A 19,820-nucleotide genomic window follows, 5' to 3' on the forward strand; every position below is an offset into this window, starting at 1 on the left:
CCCTTTCTGCTTCTGTGTATAGCTCATATACATAAGCATATTCTGAGAATGCTTAAAATAAAATTGGTAGCTGATAATGTTGAGGCTGAAGCTTGTAACTGACAGTGTAGCTCCTGATACCATCACATTCAGCTCCTCCAACTCCTTTTGTCATGGTGGTCTTGCTTCAGCGCTTAAGGGAGTCTGGAGGCACTGACAATTACAACTCACCCTCTCTGCTCTGGAGAAGAGCATAAAATTAGGCTTTCAACAATAGTGACCTTGAAAACCTAACTTTTAAGTGTTGCTTATTTCAGTCATATAAATAAGCTGTGCTTACTAGGGTTAGTCTGTACTTAGATGTTAGTTCAACATAGCTTCAGCAGTCAGGGTGTATGAAAAATACATACCCTTGACTGAGAGCTATGCCAACCAAACCCTCAGTGTAAATGCAGCTATGTTGATGGAAGAACACTTTTGCTGATGTAGCTGACTTTGTTCAGAGAGGTGATGATCCTAAACACGTGGAAAATACCCTTCCATTGGTGTAGGCTGCATCTACACTATGGGGTTATGACACCTTAGCTACATGGACATAGCTAAGCCAATGTAGTCCCTGTAGTATAGATACAGACTATGCTCTGGAAAACCAGTGCAGACTAAAAATCATTCATATTAGGGGGTTGCTGGGAGGAAATACTACCAGAGCTCCCCGGCCTTTGAAAGTAAATGAAAATCCAGATTAATTACAGTACATATGGGGAGGCCTTAAAGAACTCCCAACAGGAGAATACAGAGAAAGCACTACTTTCATTGCTAGATTATCTGACACCAGAGATGCTGAAAGAATTCTGGTGGTAGCTCCAGACAGAAATCTGATCTACAAAGGATTTTGATAGTCCCAGACCTCCACTAGGCAATACTGTCGCAATGGAAATAATTTACAGTAATTCAGACTTCACACATAAGGCTATGTTCTGCAAAAGTGGAAGATTTATACAATTGAGGGTCCTGTGTTATTTAAAGGATGTTCTTCTGGCAAACAAACTCCTGGGGAAAGTCAAACTAAACAACTGATGGCAAAGTTGAGTTCAAATTGGCCATTTCATTCTCTGTGGAGTAGCTGTATGAAGTCTTGTGTTTAAAAAAAAAAGTTTCCTGTTTTTCTCTGTCATTGAGACCATAACTTCTGTGATAGTTCAATGTGCAAATGCTCTAATTTTTTTATGGCACTGGAAGTGAATCATTATTAAACTTCCATCTAATCCAATGTAGTGCCAGACAGTTTGCATTCCCTTAATCAGTGTTTGTACTTTAGCAAAGTGATTTATATTGGACAAATACTGATTTATCATCTTATTTCTCAGGTAGGTGGGTAATGATGTATATCAGGATCATAGAAATCATAGAACTGGAAGGGACCTCGAGAGGTCATCTAGTCCAGTCCCCTGCACTCAAAGCAGGACTAAGTATTATCTAGACCATCCCTGACAAGTGTTTGTCTAACCTGTTCTTAAAAACCTCCAATGATGGAGATTCCACAACCTCCCTAGGCAATTTATTCCAGTGCTTAACCACTCTGACAGGAAGTTTTTCCTAATATCCAATCTAAGCCTCCCTTGCTGCAATTTAAGCCCATTGCTTCTTGTCCTATCCTCAAAGGTTAAGAAAAACAATTTTTCTTCCTCCTCCTTGTAACAACCTTTTACATACTTGAAAACTGTTATCATGTCCCCCCGTCTTCTCTTTTCCAGACTAAACAAGCCCAATTTTTTCAGTCTTTCCTCATAAGTCATGTTTTCTAGACCTTTAATAATTTTTGCTGCTTTTCTCTGGACTTTCTCCAATTTGTCCACATCCTTCCTGAAATGTGGCACCCAGAACTGGACACAACACTCCAGTTGAAGCCTAATCAGCACGGAGTAGAGTGGAAGAATTACTTCTCATGTCTTGCTTACAACACTCCTGCTAATACATCCCAGAAGGATGTTCACTTTTTTTGAGGTCTGCATCTACTACTGTTTTACTCTAAAGCTCATTACACTCATTCTATAACAGTGAAATTCATCTCAGTGCAGAGGGATAGAACAAGACCTGTGCACATCTAAGCCTGGTTTTTAAGGTCTTATGTGGGACTTAAATGGTGCATGTGTCTTGGCCTGACCAGCTGCATAGGACTGAATTTACTGTATATGCATAAAGAGATCTTCCTCTGACAATATTAGAGATGTTCAATAATTTTATTCTTTCCTGCTTCTGGCTCTTTGTCCCCCTACCGTGCTCACCCATGCAAAAAACAAACAAACAAACACACCCCAAAGTAGTGGAGGAGCTGTTTTGATAGTGGATTCATGAGAGCTCCTGGACTGCTCCCCCCTCCCTGCCTTGTGTGTAAACATTACTGTTATCCTCAAGCTATGATTATTTAACCTATTTCAGTGACAAGTAGATACCAATGGCAAAGGACAACTGCTGTAAGTTTAACCCGCAGCCCTGCGTGCTGAGGGGAAGGATGCTGATACACATGCATGATTAATTAGCAGGATTTCCTCACATGATCGACTTCATCACTTCCAGTTGGTATTGCTGCAATAGGCTATTTCCCAAATGTCCTCATTACCTTTGCCCTTTGTACCTTTGTATATAGTGCTGATCACAATCAGCCTCTATGCTAAGCTGGAGAGAGTAAATTATTGGTCTAGAGATGAGGTTTGAAGGTATTAAGAAGTAAAATGCATATTGTCTTACAAAATCTAATTGTAAACAAATTACACTCAATGGGGGAATTTGTTCATTAGAACTGGAGGGAGGTGGGTTAGGGAAGGTATCAATAGAGAGCCCGTTTGTCTTCATCCTTGTTTCTTGCCTATTGTCCATAGTGTTTAGGTAGCCTCTTACACCCATGTCATGCAGGTATAAATGACTAGGCAAGGTGCAAAGCAGTAGAGAATCAGAGCCTTAAGGTTTTGTCTATCCTAGATTCATTGATATTGCTAAATGTTGTTTGCTTATCCTGAGTTGATTGAAATGTGCCATGGGTCCAGACCCACCAGGCTTTTGGTTGGTTACTAGTGGTGCTAAGCAATGTTTCAAACAGATTAGGCTTTTGAGGAGTAAAGAAGAACTGAGTCTGAATCATTGTAGCCTCAGTTGCTTCTTTGCCAGCATGATTAGAGATGCTGTCATGAACCTTTAAAAATTACTTATCAGCCCTGGAGCAATGGAGAGCGTCAGGAGCAGAACTACAGGCACTTCTCAGCTGATGAATCTTGTATCGTTTGCTGGCCAAAAGTCCTCCATCCCTGCCCATTACACTATCGATGCCTTCCAGAGTATCTCCCACCTCCTTGGAAATACATTTATTCACAATTAATATAATTCATTTTGGGAACTATCACCAACCTCAGAAAGTTTTTTATTTTCCACTGTATACATGCCTCTCCCCAGCCAGTTTAGCAAAACCCCCATGATGGTAAAATATTCTAAAGTATAAATTGTCCAGAGATGTTTTGGTATATTGTGAAGTGAATGGTGTTTTGTCCTTACAAAGCCGCACTGTAATACAAAGGTAAACAAAAGGAGTTTAACAAAGGATCAGGGTCTGTAAGCTGGCTCCTTGAAACTGGTGGAGGTCGGATGGGGGCAGCTGGGAGTGGACAAGGCCTTTTTTGTATTCTGTGTGATCTCATCTCAGGAAAAATTTTGAAACTGTTTCATGTCTGAGGCACTGGGTTTACCCTGGCCACTCCTGGCACAGAACCAGCACTGACTGCACATGACTTTCAGTTTCTTTTTCTCGGTTTGAGGTGCTTCACTTGGTTTCTTTTCTGTTATTACATTAGGCCTAACACAGTCAGTTGCTGAGCCTCTTGACTCCCAGTGAGGAGTCAAGTACACTCAGGACCTCTCAGGATCAGGCCTTCCCTGAATAACCTCTGGGAAGATTTTTAAAGGCACCCAGCTCCAATTCTCCTTTTGACTTTAATTCCTTTTTCTTCTGCCTCCCTTGGTGTGCAGTTCTGTGTCCATTTGATATAATGGGTCAAGTTTGGGGGGGGGGGGGTTGTTGGGTAAGAGCAGTGGCACTGGAACAATTTCTATAATGGGGGTGCTGAAAGCCATTGAACAAAACTGTAAACCCTGGATATGTTGGAAACCACTTCAAGCTAGGAAGTGCTACTGCAGGCCCAGCATTCCTAGTTTCAGCACCTCTGGGTAAGAGTGAGTATCAGTTTGGAGCAGTTACCAAATCTAAATCCAGATGCTGATAGCCATAAACTGTAGAGAGTCAGAGAGCAAAACAGGCATCTCTGAAGCAAGTATAATGGAGGGCCCTGCTGGGCAAGGGATGAAGTGGTCTTGTTCCCTGTGGATCTGGGGTTATAAACAGGAGAAGAGGGGATCATTGCTGGGGTCAGGTTGGACAATGGGAGAGAGTAGGGAAGGGAACAGTGATGCTTCAAGTAATAGCAGGTAGTGATTATTCTAGCCACACCTATTCATTTGGTTTTAAATGAGATTGTAAATGCTTGGGAAGAGGGACGGATCATGTCCCTCACTGTGTTTGTACAGTGCCTGGCAGAATGGGGTCCAAATCCTAAATGGAACTTTTTAGTGCTACTGAAATCAAATAATAAATAATTTTGATGCAGCACCTTGCTTAAGGTGGGGTAGTTCAGTTTGGAGCTTTAAACCTTTGTAAGAAATCTCACTGCAATGGCAAAAAAACAAAACTCAGAATATAAACTCTTGAGTGCAGTTTGGATTTTTTTGTGGTAGTTTGATTAAAAATAATTTATTACCGAAAGAATAAATAGAATTAAAAATAATAATAAAACAAAAAAAAAACCCACCACCACCCCTTCTAGCAACTTTTCCCTGGATTATGTCACTTTTCTTTGTACCCCTTTTGCAAAAAATCTGCAACATTTTGGGACCTGTCTTTTCTTCACAGAGTTGCTCCTCATGTGCGGATTCCTACAAAAGCAGTTCTACACAGGTGAATGACCTCAATAGTGTTAAGGCAGAATAACTTACAAAATGCATGGAATGGGTGCCAGCTAAGTGTGCTGATCTGTTGCTCTCCTAGCACATGCGATCACTGCTCAGGACCCAGGGTAGAGTGCAAGTTGTATGCAGTCGGGTACATACTGGGGTACCTGCTGGAGATGGAAGTGGAAGCAGTATGGAGTGAGTTGTAACCAAGGTGAAGGAAGAAAGGAGTGAGTCTATCCCCTTAACTTAGTTCCATGTTATCACAGTTTTGGGTGGCTAAAGCATGGCCGGTCACAACCTTGCCTGCCAGTCAGCAGAGTTTTTGTTTTGCTGTGGTGCCCCTCAGTACGGAGCGGGGTCCAGGCCTGAGGCTTCTGGGGACCCAGTCCAGGGGGCCCTGTGTGGAGCTGCAGCCCCTGGATGGGGGTCCAAGTGTGCAGAAACAGGGCTTCCAGCAGGGTGGGGGGGCCTGCCCAGGTCTGTGGATGTGGGTCTCCTGGCTGGGTTTGGTGGGGCCCCTGAGGGATGGCCCCTGGCTGCCTGAGGTGAGCATCCCCAATCCCCCAAGCTGTGAATCCCCTGGCTGTGTATGTCAGGGGCCCCAAGGTGAACGCCCCCCCCCCAGGCTGTCAGTCTCCTGTCTGGGTGTAGTGGGAGGCCACGGTAAGGGGCCCACCCTGGGTTGTCGTGGGTGTCCTGGCTGGGTGTGGTGGGGCCCATGAGGGATGGCCCCTGGCTGCCTGAGGTGAGCACCCCCAATCCCCTGAGCTGTGACTCTCCTGGATGTGTGTGTCAGGGGCCCCAAGATGAGCCCCTCCCGGGCTGTGGTGCATCTCCTGGCTGGCTGTAGCGGGGGCCCCTGAGGTGAGACGCCCCTGGGTTGTCAGTCTCCTGGCTGGTTGTAGTGGGGGGGCCGGGGTGAGCGTCCCACCCAGGCTGTCAGTCTTCTCACTGGGTGTAGCAGGGGGCCCAGTGTAAGCTCCCCTCCCAGACTGTCAGTCTCCTGGCTGGGTGTAGCGGGGGGCCTGGGGTGAGCCCCCCTGGCTGTCAGTCTGCTGGCTGGGTGTAGCGGGACCCCTGAGGTAACCCACTCTGGCTGTCAGTCTCCTGGCTGGGTGTAGCGGGGGGCCCAGAGTGAGCCCCCCCAGGGTGTCAGTCTCCTGGTTAGGTGTAGCGGGGGACCCAGAGTGAGCCCCCCCAGGGTGTCAGTCTCCTGGCTGGGTGTAGCGGGGGGCCCAGGGTGAGCCCCCCCGGCTGTCAGTCTCCCGGCTGGCTGCACTGGGGGGCCCCCTGAGGTGAGTGCCCCCCCTGGGGTGTCAGTCTCCTGGCTGGCTGTACTGGAGGGGCCCAAGGTGAGTGCCCCCCCCCGCTGTCAGTCTCCTGGCTGGGTGTAGTGGGGGCCCCAGGGTGAGCCCCCTCCCGGGTGTCAGTCTCCTGGCTGGGTGTAGTGGGGCCCCTGAGCTGAGTGCCCCCCCGGGGTGTCAGTCTCCTGGCTGGGTGTAATGGGGCCCCTGAGGTGAGTGCCCCTGCAGAGCATCAGTCTCCTGGCTGGGTTTAGCGGGGGGCCCAAGGTGAGCGCCCCTCCCGAGGTGTCAGTCTCCTGGCTGGCTGGGTGTAGCGGGAGGCCCAGGGTGAGCGACCCCCCCCCAGAGTGTCAGTCTCCTGGCTGGCTGTACCGGGGGGCCCAGGGTGAGCGCCCCCCCGGGGTGTCAGCCTCCTGGCTGGCTGTACTGGGGGGCCCCGGGGTGTCAGTCTTCTGGCTGACTGTACGGGGGGGGGGGGGTGTCAGTCTCCTGTCTGGCTGTACCGGGGGTGGGGCCGGGGTGTCAGTCTCCTGGCTGGCTGTACCGGGGGGGGGGCCCAGGGTGTCAGTCTCTTCGCTGGCAGTACCGGGGGGCCCGGGGTGTCGGTCTCCTGGCTGGCTGTACCGGGAGGCCCGGGGTGTCAGTCTCCTGGCTGGCCGTACTGGAGGGGGGGCCGGGGTGTCGGTCTCCTGGCTGGCCGTGCTGGGGCGGGGGGCGGGGTGTCAGTCTCCTGGCTGGCTGTACCGGGTGTGGGGGAGGGACAGGGTGTCAGTCTCCTGGCTGGCTGTACCGGGGGGGGGGGGCCCGGGGTGTCAGTCTCCTGGCTGGCCATACCGGGGGGGACCCGGGGTGTCGGTCTCCTGGCTGGCTGTACTGCGGGGGCGCTGGGGTGTCAGTCTCCTGGCTGGCGGTAGCGGGGGGTGGCGCGGGGTGTCAGTTTCCTGTCTGGCTGTACCGGGGGGGGGCCCGGGCTGTCAGTTTCCTGGCTGGCTGTACTGGGGGAGCCAGGGTGTCAGTCTCCTGGCTGGCCGTACCGGGGGAGGGGCCTGGAGTGTCAGTCTCCTGGCTGGCCGTAACGGGGTGGGCCCCGGGGTGTCCGTCTCCTGGCTGGCTGTACTGGGGGGGGTGTCAGTCTCCTGTCTGGCTGTACCGGGGGTGGGGCCGGGGTGTCAGTCTCCTGGCTGGCTGTACCGGGGGGGGGCCCAGGGTGTCAGTCTCTTCGCTGGCAGTACCGGGGGGCCCGGGGTGTCGGTCTCCTGGCTGGCTGTACCGGGAGGCCCGGGGTGTCAGTCTCCTGGCTGGCCGTACTGGAGGGGGGGCCGGGGTGTCGGTCTCCTGGCTGGCTGTACCGGGGCGGGGGGCGGGGTGTCAGTCTCCTGGCTGGCTGTACCGGGTGTGGGGGAGGGACAGGGTGTCAGTCTCCTGGCTGGCTGTACCGGGGGGGGGGGGGCCCGGGGTGTCAGTCTCCTGGCTGGCCATACCGGGGGGGACCCGGGGTGTCGGTCTCCTGGCTGGCTGTACTGCGGGGGCGCTGGGGTGTCAGTCTCCTGGCTGGCGGTAGCGGGGGGTGGCGCGGGGTGTCAGTTTCCTGTCTGGCTGTACCGGGGGGGGGGGCCCGGGCTGTCAGTTTCCTGGCTGGCTGTACTGGGGGAGCCAGGGTGTCAGTCTCCTGGCTGGCCGTACCGGGGGAGGGGCCTGGAGTGTCAGTCTCCTGGCTGGCCGTAACGGGGTGGGCCCCGGGGTGTCCGTCTCCTGGCTGGCTGTACTGGGGGGGGTGTCAGTCTCCTGGCTGGCTGTACCGTGGGGGGCCCGGGGTGTCAGTCTCCTGGCTGGCCGTACCGGGGGGGGGTCCGGGTGTCAGTCTCCCGGCTGGCCGCACCGGGGGGGGCCCGGGTGTCAGTCTCCTGGCTGGCCGCAGCGGGGGGCCCGGGGTGTCGGTCTCCTGGCTGGCTGTACCGGGGGGGGGCCGGGGTGTCAATCTCCCGGCTGGCCGCACCGGGGCGGGGGGTGTTAGACTCCCGGCTGGCTGTACCGGGGGGGGGGGGGTTCGGGGTGTCAGTCTCCCGGCTGGCCGCACCGGGGGGGGGGGGGGGTTCGGGGTGTCAGTCTCCCGGCTGGCTGTACCGGGGCGGGGGCCGGGGGTGTCAGTCTCCCGGCTGGCTGTACCGGGGCGGGGGGTGTTAGACTCCCGGCTGGCTGTACCGGGGGGGGTCCGGGTGTCAGTCTCCCGGCTGGCCGCACTGGGGCGGGGGGTGTTAGACTCCCGGCTGGCTGTACCGGGGGGGGGTGTCAGTCTCCCGGCTGGCCGCACCGCGGGGGGGGGGGTGTCAGTCTCCCGGCTGGCCGCACCGGGGGGGGGGGGTTCGGGGTGTCAGTCTCCCGGCTGGCCGTACCGGGGGGGGGGTCCGGGTGTCAGTCTCCCGGCTGGCCGCACCGGGGGGGGCCCGGGTGTCAGTCTCCTGGCTGGCCGCAGCGGGGGGCCCGGGGTGTCGGTCTCCTGGCTGGCTGTACCGGGGGGGGGCAGGGGTGTCAATCTCCCGGCTGGCCGCACCGGGGCGGGGGGTGTTAGACTCCCGGCTGGCTGTACCGGGGGGGGGGGGGGTTCGGGGTGTCAGTCTCCCGGCTGGCCGCACCGGGGGGGGGGGGGTTCGGGGTGTCAGTCTCCCGGCTGGCTGTACCGGGGCGGGGGCCGGGGGTGTCAGTCTCCCGGCTGGCTGTACCGGGGCGGGGGGTGTTAGACTCCCGGCTGGCTGTACCGGGGGGGGTCCGGGTGTCAGTCTCCCGGCTGGCCGCACCGGGGCGGGGGGTGTTAGACTCCCGGCTGGCTGTACCGGGGGGGGGGGTGTCAGTCTCCCGGCTGGCCGCACCGCGGGGGGGGGGGGGGTGTCAGTCTCCCGGCTGGCCGCACCGGGGGGGGGGGGTTCGGGGTGTCAGTCTCCCGGCTGGCCGGACCGGGGGGGGGGACTCGGGGTGTCAGTCTCCCGGCTGGCCGGACCGGGGGGGGGCGGGGGTGTCAGTCTCCCGGCTGGCTGTACCGGGGCGGGGGGTGTTAGACTCCCGGCTGGCCGCACAGGGGGGGGGCCCGGGGTGTCAGACTCCCGGCTGGCCGCACCCGCCGTGCTGGCTCTCTGGCCCGAGAGAAGTTCCGGGAGGCGGGCCGCGGCCCTGTCCCGCCCCAGGCGCCGAGCCGGCCGGCTCTCGGGCTTTAAGACCCGGCGGTGCCTGGCGCCGCCCGGCTGTTGACAGCGGCGGCCGCGGCGCGGGGCGCTGCGCGGGAGGCGGGCTGGCGGCGCGGGGCCCGGCCCGGCCCGGCATGGCCTTCATGGAGAAGCCGCTGGCTGGCAAGGTGCTGCTGGACGACACGGTGCCGCTGACAGCCGTGATCGAGGCGAGCCAGAGCCTGCACTCGCACACGGTCAGCGCCGGGCCCCCGGGGGGAGAGCCGGGGATAGGGGGGGCTGGGTGGGGTGTGTGTGTGTGGGAGCTGTTGGGGGGGAGCCGTGTGGGGGGGGAGCCGGGTGTGTGTGTGTGTGGGGGGGGAGCCCCGGGGAAGGGGGGGAGCCGGGGGTGGGTGTGTGTGTGTGTTGGGGGGGGAGCCCCGGGGAAGGGGGGGAGCCGGGGGTGGGTGTGTGTGTTGGGGGGGAGCCCCGGGGAAGGGGGGGAGCCGGGGCTGGGTGTGTGTGTGTGTGTTGGGGGGGGAGCCCCGGGGAAGGGGGGGAGCCGGGGGTGGGTGGGTGTGTGTGTGGGGGGGGGGAGCCCCGGGGAAGGGGGGGAGCCGGGGGTGGGTGGGTGTGTGTGTGTGGGGGGGGGAGCCCCGGGGAAGGGGGGGAGCCGGGGGTGGGTGGGTGTGTGTGTTGGGGGGGGGAGCCCCGGGGAAGGGGGGGAGCCGGGGGTGGGTGTGTGTGTGTGTGTTGGGGGGGAGCCCCGGGGAAGGGGGGGAGCCGGGGGTGGGTGGGTGTGTGTGTTGGGGGGGGAGCCCCGGGGAAGGGGGGGAGCCGGGGGTGGGTGGGTGTGTGTGTTGGGGGGGGAGCCCCGGGGAAGGGGGGGAGCCGGGGGTGGGTGTGTGTGTGTGTTGGGGGGGAGCCCCGGGGAAGGGGGGGAGCCGGGGGTGGGTGGGTGTGTGTGTGTGGGGGGGAGCCCCGGGGAAGGGGGGGAGCCGGGGGTGGGTGGGTGTGTGTGTGTGGGGGGGAGCCCCGGGGAAGGGGGGGAGCCGGGGGTGGGTGTGTGTGTGGGGGGGGAGCCCCGGGGAAGGGGGGGAGCCGGGGGTGGGTGTGTATGTGTGTGTTGGGGGGGGAGCCCCGGGGAAGGGGGGGAGCCGGGTGTGTGTGTGTGTTGGGGGGGAGCCCCGGGGAAGGGGGGGAGCCGGGGGTGGGTGTGTGTGTGGGGGGGGAGCCCCGGGGAAGGGGGGGAGCCGGGGGTGGGTGTGTGTGTGGGGGGGGAGCCCCGGGGAAGGGGGGGAGCCGGGGGTGGGTGTGTGTGTGGGGGGGGAGCCCCGGGGAAGGGGGGGAGCCGGGGGTGGGTGTGTATGTGTGTGTTGGGGGGGGAGCCCCGGGGAAGGGGGGGAGCCGGGGGTGTGTGTGTGTGTTGGGGGGGGAGCCCCGGGGAAGGGGGGGAGCCGGGGGTGTGTGTGTGTGTTGGGGGGGGAGCCCCGGGGAAGGGGGGGTGTGTGTGTGTGTTGGGGGGGGGAGCCCCGGGGAAGGGGGGGAGCCGGGGGTGGGTGTGTGTTTGTGTGTTGGGGGGGGGGGCCCCGGGGAAGGGGGGGAGCCGGGGGTGGGTGTGTGTGTGTGTGTGTGTTGGGGGGGAGCCCCGGGGAAGGGGGGAGCCGGGGGTGTGTGTGTGTGTGTGTGTGTTGGGGGGGGAGCCCCGGGGAAGGGGGGGAGCCGGGGGTGGGTGTGTGTGTGTGTGTGTTGGGGGGGGAGCCCCGGGGAAGGGGGGGAGCCGGGGGTGTGTGTGTGTGTGTGTGTTGGGGGGGGAGCCCCGGGGAAGGGGGGGAGCCGGGGCTGGGTGTGTGTGTGTGTGTTGGGGGGGGGGGCCCCGGGGAAGGGGGGGAGCCGGGGCTGGGTGTGTGTGTGTGTGTTGGGGGGGGGGGGCCCCGGGGAAGGGGGGGAGCCGGGGCTGGGTGTGTGTGTGTGTGTTGGGGGGGGGAGCCCCGGGGAAGGGGGGGAGCCGGGGCTGGGTGTGTGTGTGTGTGTTGGGGGGGGGAGCCCCGGGGAAGGGGGGGAGCCGGGGCTGGGTGTGTGTGTGTGTGTTGGGGGGGGGAGCCCCGGGGAAGGGGGGGAGCCGGGGGTGGGTGTGTGTGTGTGTGTTGGGGGGGGAGCCCCGGGGAAGGGGGGAGCCGGGGGTGGGTGTGTGTGTGTGTGTTGGGGGGGGAGCCCTGGGGAAGGGGGGGAGCCGGGGGTGGGTGTGTGTGTGTGTGTTGGGGGGGAGCCCCGGGGAAGGGGGGGAGCCGGGGGTGGGTGGGTGTGTGTGTTGGGGGGGGAGCCCCGGGGAAGGGGGGGAGCCGGGGGTGTGTGTGTGTGTGTGTGTTGGGGGGGGAGCCCCGGGGAAGGGGGGGAGCCGGGGGTGGGTGTGTGTGTGTGTGTGTTGGGGGGGAGCCCCGGGGAAGGGGGGCAGCCGGGGGTGGCTGTGTGTGTGTGTTGGGGGGGGAGCCCCGGGGGAGAGCCGAGTGTGTGTGTGTTGGGGGGGGAGCCCCGGGAGAGGGGGGGAGCTGGGGTGTCTGTGGGGGGGGTTCCCAGGGAGGGGAGCCGGGGTGTGTGTGTGTGTGTGTGTGGGAGCCCCAGGGAGGGGAGAGCAGGGAGGAAGCCCCAGGGGAGCTGTGTGTGTGAGGGGGGAGCCCGGGGGAGGGAGCCGGGGTGTGTGAGTGGAGCCCGAGGGTGGGTAAGCCGGGGGGGTATGTGTGTGAGAGGGGGACCCTGGGGGGAAGTCAAGGGTGTGGGGGGGGAGCCCCAGGGGGGCAAGCCGGGTGTGGGGGGGGAGCCCCGGAGGAGTGTGGGGGTGGGGGGAAGCCCCAGGGAAGGGGAGGGGGGGCGTAGCCGAGTGTATGTGTGGGGGAGGAGAAGCCGGGGAAGGAGAAGCCGGGGGGGGGGTGTGTGTGTGTGTGAGAGAGAGAGAGAGAGCTGGCTGTGTGTGTGTGAGAGCTGAGTGTGTGTGAGAGAGCTGGGTGTGTGGGGAGGGGACAGGGACATGTAGGGGGGGCGCTCCAGAGGAGGTGGGGAGCCGCGTATGTGTGGGGCACCCCAGAGGAAGTGGGAAGCTGCGTGTGTGTGGGAGTGCCCCAGGGGAGGTGGAGCGCTGTGTGTGTGTTGTGGAGGTGCCCTGGGGGAGGTGGGGAGCCGTGTGTGTGTGTGAGGGGGTGCCCCAGAGGAGGGCGGGTGCCGTGTATGTGGAGCCTTGGGAGGTGGGGCGCTGTGTGTGCGGAGAAAGGGAGCCCCAGGGGAGATGGGCGCCGTGTGTGTTTGGCACCGTGTGTGTGTGGGTGGGTGGGAGCCCCAGGGGAGGTGGGGAGCTGAGTGTGTATGTGTGTGGGGGAGCCCCAGAGGAGGTGAGGAGTGAGAGCTGGGATATTGGCATTGAGTGGGAACAAACCCCAGGGAAGCTCACTGTGTGGATCTGGTGGCTGTGTAGCAGGGTTTTGTCTCCTGGCTTTCTACGGTAAGCCCAGTGCTGTGCAGCCCCTTTGCTTCCTCTCTCCTCGATGGATTTGCTCTATGCCATATGGCACACCTGTACTTGTTGTTTGTTTGTATTGTGCTGGTCAATGAAGTCACAGTGTAAAAACACCACCTTCTTCAGGCTTGTACACACTACCAGTTATGTTGGTACAACTAGTGTCACTCTGGTGTGAATAAGCCACCCCCCTGAGCAATGCACTTTACATTGACTTAAGCACGAGTGTGGACAGTACTCCTGCTAACATAGCTACGCCCACCGCCTCTCACTGAGGTGGTTTTATTATGGTGATGAGAGTGAGCTCTGTCCCATTGGCACGTCTTCACCAGATGCACTACAGTGGCATCCATCACAGTGATGGGAGTGGAGCTGGGGTCTAATGTAAGTGACAACATATGGTTAAGTTCTGCCATCAGTTCCATCTGTGCAACTCCAGTGAAGACAAGGCTGCACAGGTGTAACTGAGGGCAGCATGTAGTACTCTGATTTATGATGCTTAGCCAAAGAAAACCCAGTTTGACTTTCAGGTGCCAAGCTCATTTTCCTGTGACGTCTTTACACATGACACCATTTTCTTAAAAACTGAGCAGACTTGGTCTGGGGTCACTGATACCCAACAACAATGGAATTCCATAATGCTATTTTTATTGGCCTGTTCTTGGTGAATAACTATGTTTACCATGGTATTATCAAACAGTGCCATGGTACAGAATCAGAAAAGGAGACCTGTATGGTATCACATGTTTCAGAGCTTTACTCACTTAGCAGGGAATGGGGATGTAAGAGATGAGACCAGGTGTACTTCCACAGCAGCAGGTGCATTGGTAAGAGACTTGTTTTGAACATTAAGGGATGTGTCCTTCAGCCTTTCTCATTGTTTAGATGCATGCATGCATATCATGGCAGCAGGCTTCTAATTTAGTCCTTGTGTCTGGTGAATGTTGTAACATGAATAACCATAGAGGTATATAGTGCTGTATTTATAGTTAATAAGCATTCTGTATGATCAAAATTGTAAACATACAGATAATCTGTACTTCTGCAATGCTTTCTGTCTGAGGATCTCAAATTGGTAGTTTAATGAAGTGACTTTTGTAAAGCAGTCTTCCTCTGAACACAATTCCCCTCTTCTAACTATGAGGAATCTTTTAGAAGGCATCAGTGAGTTTAGAAGTCATGACTAGTGATTTACAAGGCCAGGGTTCTAAATTCTGCCCTGTGTTCAAACTTGCATTATAACCAAAGCTATTTTAGGTATACTTTCTGACAAACCTTTTACCTGTCTTTTGTAAATTGAGATGTGTAAGCATGTTTAGTTGCATGAGAGATTATGTAATCTGTTTCCCTGTGCTACCAAGCCAGATCCCAGTTTCATTGTGGGTCCTACGCCCTCCCCCCCCCCATTTAACTATTTTCAACATCATTTATTACAATCCTTTACAAGTACAAAGATAACAATAGCTTTTTGTGTCTTTTCTTTTGGTTGGTTTGTAGGGGTTTTTTGTTTGTTTTTTTTTGGTTGATTCTCTAGCAGGAATTTAATTTAATTAAAAAAAAAAAACACACCGAGTCCTGTTGTACAGAAAGCACTCAGAAGCTGTTTTCTATCCCAAATACTCTGTGCGATGTGACTTCCATGTGTGGGATTTCAGTAGCAAGGATTGTGACCCTTGGATCATTTGTCTCTGTACCTCCGTGTTAATTCACATTGGGGAAGATTCTAATAGTAATTCTGCTCTTCACCAGAAATGCACAAAACATCAGAATTCAGTAGCACTGTGCTTTTGATTTTAAAAGCTGTTTGAGGTGCGTATATTTCTAATAGTTTTTACGCTAGAAGCACTATCGTTAAGAATTTAAATAAAATGGTCTTGAGGTGTGCATAGTACAGATAGTTTACATAGAGGCAGCGTGGGGTAATGGCTAAAACAAAATAGCGAGTGCCACAGCAGTCTGGATTTCCTATTTAACATGAATCTACTACCCTATCATCTTGCATATCTGACCTTATCGCCTTGTTTCTGAGCTGGGAAACTGGGCGAGAGCAAGAAGGAATTGATACCTATTGCATCTGATTTGAACTTTTATGGGAAAACTAAATTACATTAACAGATCCCAAGTGTAGCGGCAAGATTCCCTCCAAGAAGAGAGACTTGTCAAGACATCTTGGGGGAGGAATAGTTGCATTTTACTGTATTCCTGACATAATGGAGCCACAGGGTGGTGGTTATGTTTTATTAACAGGAAGACTAAGTGAAACTGAATGAAATAGGAAGACTAAATGAAAACCCCTTCAGGCTTTCAAAGAAAAGGCCCCAAAAGGAAGAAATACTGGTTATAAATGTGTTTATCCTCTACGAACACATGGAGAGCAGAATCTTCATAAATTAGCATTGCCCTATAGCAGATATGAAAAGGGGATTATAAATAAACCTGCTGTTCATATGCCAGTGATACATTCTATCTGTAATTTAGGGGGATGTGGCCATGTTAAAAATAATAATAAACAACAATTAAAATGCTTATCTGTGATAAGGATGGCATCTAAGATTATTAAAGCAGAAAATGTGAAAGATCCAGTTATTTTTTAAAAAATCTTGCATCTGTGTTGGTTTGAACAATGAAAATAGATAGTTTCCTCTTTTGAATCTGACACTACTAAGTCACCTAGTGCTATGCTGTAATAGTTAGGCTGCAAATGCTGTGCGGATTGCTTAAGAACGTTCCATTGGATTTATCAAAAATGAAACACCCTCTTCCAGAGCTCTTAGAAACCAAGAACCTGGGTCCAGGTTTGATTTAGTGTTGTTGCTTTCATATGACATCCAGGCTAGGAATACTCTGTAAAGTTGTTGTAGCTTCCAGAAATGGTCAGAGTTTTGACTAAACCAGTGACTTATAAGATAAAGGTGATGAATTGCAGGGAAAAAAAAAAAATCTCTAAACGTGGTAAGATACGAAGTGCAAGACAAAAACTAGGGATGGGGAAACTTGAAATGGACTCTTGTAGTGGATTAGCCTGTTTCTGTTAAATTAGGTCAAGTAAAACAGTTTGGCTAGTATGACATTAAAATATTGGGGAAATATAAATTCAGTAGCATTGAATAGAATTCTACATTTGGCACCAGACTGATTCTTATTTCTTGTAGATGAGGAGAAAACTTCAACATGAATATCCCACTATGTATGTTTGAATTAGTCAGAAACCGAAATGGGAATGAAATTGGTATTTGAAATGTTCGGACAAAAGTTTGCACTTCATAGTAATAAATGTAACTCTCTCACTTGACAGAGAGCACACACAAACATCTTAAACTTGTACCAAGTGTTGTTGTCTGTCAGAAAAATGGCTATAAAATCAGTATAAAAATTACTCGCTCAGCAGACTGGCTCCCCATGTGTGATAGGATCTTTTGAGTAGATACAGTTCAATGTCAGCTAGCACTGTGGAGCCAGTACATATATAGGGTTCTCTTCAGTTTCATGGTGCAGCAACAAAATTATCATCTGACTTTTGATTTTTGACTCTTTATTGCTAGTGAAGACTGAAAAGACAGCCCATTTTTTTTCAAATTTCTACACTGAAACATAAAATCACAGTACATATGTAGATTGTTTTGCTCGTGGACTGATAGCACTTGATCTGGAAGTCCCTAAGTGAGAATATGTATGGAACACCATGATCTAACTTTTAGAGAGCTCTTTTTCTGGTTAAACACAATGTAAAAATTCTTGGATTTCTTAGCATGTATAATTGGACATAGCTCATTCCATGTCTCAATATATACTGTGTATGTACTTTTGCTTTTTAAGCCTTAAATGGGAAACTAGTCTTTCATGATATTCTCTGCAGATCCCTGCTGCAGGAGTTGCATGCCTGGACCTGCGAGCTGCAGAACTATTTAAAGTAGTAAAACCATTAGGGGGTGTGCATGCATGTCCTCTCTGGAATCAGTTCTTTCCCTGCTTGGTGTATTGTACCTTGAAATTACAACAGTGAAATGGAATTTGCCATTCCATTAGTCTGCTGCTTTAAGGTAACCCAGAGGTTAAAAGCTGAAATAATTCCTCAAAATATATTTTTAAAGCTTTTCTCCCTTGAGTAACGATTAACAGGGACGCTATTTTTAAACATGTAATCATCCCTTTAGTTCATTTTAAGATTCAGATTTTTTAATCTGTCTCTCTAGATTGTTATGTAGTACAAAATCAGACTACATTTTTCTAAAGCTATAACTTTAGGAAAGGAGAGAATCTAGGTTGTTAGAAACTTTTGTAGATCCTTGTGCCATTAATTTGCAATGAATTCAGCCTCTTGTCTAGCATTTTCCTTTGCTTTGAAACACACAATGGAATCAGCATTAAAGGTGACCATTAACTAAAAAAACTGAGTTGTGTGTGTTTTGAAGAAAACCTCCAAGTCAGCCCAGTGTAGTTTTGTAAAGTCCAGTTATAGCTTAAAAGACAAGATACCTGACTGTTGAACACACAGTTTATTTTAGTGATATCAGCATGAAGGTTTCTAATAGCACTGCTAATTATTATTGGTATTACTATAGCACCCAGAGGTCCCAGTGAGGATGGTGGCCAAATTATATTGGCTGCTGTACAATCAAAGGAAGAGTCTCTGACCTGAAAGCTACAGCGTACTTAGACTGTATGTGTTGTGTACAGTTTCGGGGATCAATTCTGCGAAGTGCTGAGTTTGTACCTATGCCACTGAAGTCTGTAGGAGTCCAAGGTGCATGGCATCTTGCTGGATTCTGTCTGATTCTGTTCTAAGCACATCCTTTATAGACAACCTCTAATAAAATTCAAAACACTTTGCGTTATGACAAGAGAACTAGCCAGCTCTTCCTTCTTTGGGAAGAGGGACAGCACCTTTTCTCTGCTCTCTCCAAAGTGGTTTCCTTGTTCAGTAAATTTCAGTGAATTTCAATGTGTGTCTCTCATTTTCTTCTGCTGTTGTCCTATTTTTATAAATTATTTATGAAATGGTGTGTACATTATAATAAAGTACAGCTGACATGAGCTGCATTGTTTATACTACATGTAGGCATTCCTTTGTGCCAGCAGTATATTAAATGAGGTGGTATAATGATGAATTGTGTAATAGTAAACATACTTTGCCCCTTATAAAAGGGACCCGCAGGTCTAAGCGGCTTTCATGATCACACTGCTACTTTCCATACTAGAAGACTTCTAAAATAATCATTTATAAGGGGCTTTTTAGAACCCCTTCTTAAAAAAAAAAAATCTCAATCCGATGTTTAAACTAGTATTTTGTGGATGGTTCTTGCTTAATTAAGTTTCCAGTTTCGAGCATTAAAAAGCTGGAAGCTTGAAAAGCTTTTCTTGGTCTCTGATAAGCTTTTGGTATGAACCGAAGATGACCTGGATTTCTGTACTTTTGTCAGCTTTTCAAACCTCCTTGGTATAAAACAGATGAGGAGCAAGGAACCCGTGGAACAGCCTGATTTTTTACTTAATAGTGAATTGATTGTGGAAATGAAAGGTATTTCTCAGTCTGACCCAGTGGAATCAGTGGATTGTGGGAGAGCTGATTGCAGTGGAAGAGGAGGCCTGATGACAAAAAAGTAGCTGGATGGGGCTAGAGGGTGGGGGAGTGAGTGAGTTAGTAGTATTATCCAAATCTGTCTTCTAAGGAATTTTACAGTGATGATGGGGATAGTGTATTGCAAGGGAGATAAGGGAAGCAGTGGGATGAAGCTGTGTTATTGGTATTTTATTCAGGAAAGAACAGTATTATATTGAAAACAATTTTATATTTTCCCAAGCAGTAATCGAATGGAAACTGCCTCCATTCTGCCGGCCTGAGAACATTCCTTAGTAGCACAATGAGGTCAGTCCCTGTGTAAACAGTGAGCAGTAGGGGAGATTGGGCAATAACTCTGCTTCCTTTAAAATACTAGTAATGATAAATGACCAAACCTCATGAATAATCTTTCCCTTACATTCTTTCAGATAAACAGCTAATGTTCCTTAGAGTCTTGCTGAATAAGTGGTTACTACTTTTCCTGTCTGTGTATATACAAAGCAGTCTCTTCCCACTTCCTAAAATACAGATTAGAAATCAGGAAGTGGAAAAAACCCAACCGTTAAATGCAAATTAGGCATTTAAAGTGTCTGCTTAATTAATCTTTGTTAGACTGGTGTAAATCGAGGTTAACTTTGTTGCCTTTCATTGTACCTGGGTTGGGGATCAGGGCTCTTCTTTGGCTTTGGGGAAAGATAACTAATATAATTGGGTATATTAATAAGAGGAATGAACGGTGTGGAAACAATCCTATGCTGATTTTATATGGAGAGATATTGCTTGAATAGACCAAACATTGGCCAAACCGGACAGTCTCTATGCAAAAGAATAAATGGACACAAATCTGACACTGGGAATCGTAACATTCAAAAAACCAGTAGGAGAACACTTCAAACTCTCTGGCCACTCAGTAACAGATTTAAAGCGGGCAATTTTGCAACAGAAAAGCTTCAGAAACAGACTCCAACAAGCTGGGCCGGCTCCAGGCACCAGCTCAGCAAGCAGGTGCTTGGGGTGGCCAAGGAGAAAGGGTGGCACGTCGGGCTCTTCAGCAGCAATTCGGCGGAGGATCCCTCGGTCCGTCTCGGAGGGAAGGACCTGCTGCCGAAGAAGAAAGCGGCATGGCGGAGCTGCCGCCGATGGCGATCATGGCTTTTTTTTCTTTTCTTTGCTGCTTTGCATCAGGAGTAATAGAAGTGTGCTAGTTACTCAAGCTTATTAACACCTTCATCCACTCACCTAGGCTTTCCATAGTAATTTTTGCATTCAGCAGCAATGAGTGGTAGTAAAGTTGGGAGTGAGGAGCTGGAGTTTGT

At 52.8% G+C, this 19,820-nt stretch overlaps 2 protein-coding genes across 11 annotated transcripts in view; one reads left to right on the forward strand and one right to left on the reverse strand.

Annotated features, from left to right (window-relative positions):
* The window catches only part of LOC127053211 (uncharacterized), a 361,256-nt gene that overhangs the window by 227,770 nt on the left and 113,666 nt on the right, over positions 1 to 19,820 (reverse strand). The gene's annotated exons all lie outside the window — the stretch shown is intronic.
* The window catches only part of PXK (PX domain containing serine/threonine kinase like), a 55,437-nt gene continuing 45,159 nt past the window's right edge, over positions 9,543 to 19,820 (forward strand). For 7 of the 10 annotated variants that reach the window (XM_050957412.1, XM_050957414.1, XM_050957413.1 and 4 more), the window contains exon 1: positions 9,544 to 9,693. In XM_050957412.1, coding sequence (XP_050813369.1) covers positions 9,592 to 9,693 — 102 coding nt within the window. In that variant the 5' untranslated portion in view covers positions 9,544 to 9,591. Of the gene's footprint in view, positions 9,694 to 19,820 lie in introns of all 10 variants that reach the window. The other 3 variants (XM_050957407.1, XM_050957405.1, XM_050957404.1) reach the window with 3 other exon arrangements.

The sequence above is a fragment of the Gopherus flavomarginatus genome, chromosome 6, assembly GCF_025201925.1.
Source record: "Gopherus flavomarginatus isolate rGopFla2 chromosome 6, rGopFla2.mat.asm, whole genome shotgun sequence".
Classification (NCBI taxonomy): domain Eukaryota; kingdom Metazoa; phylum Chordata; order Testudines; family Testudinidae; genus Gopherus; species Gopherus flavomarginatus.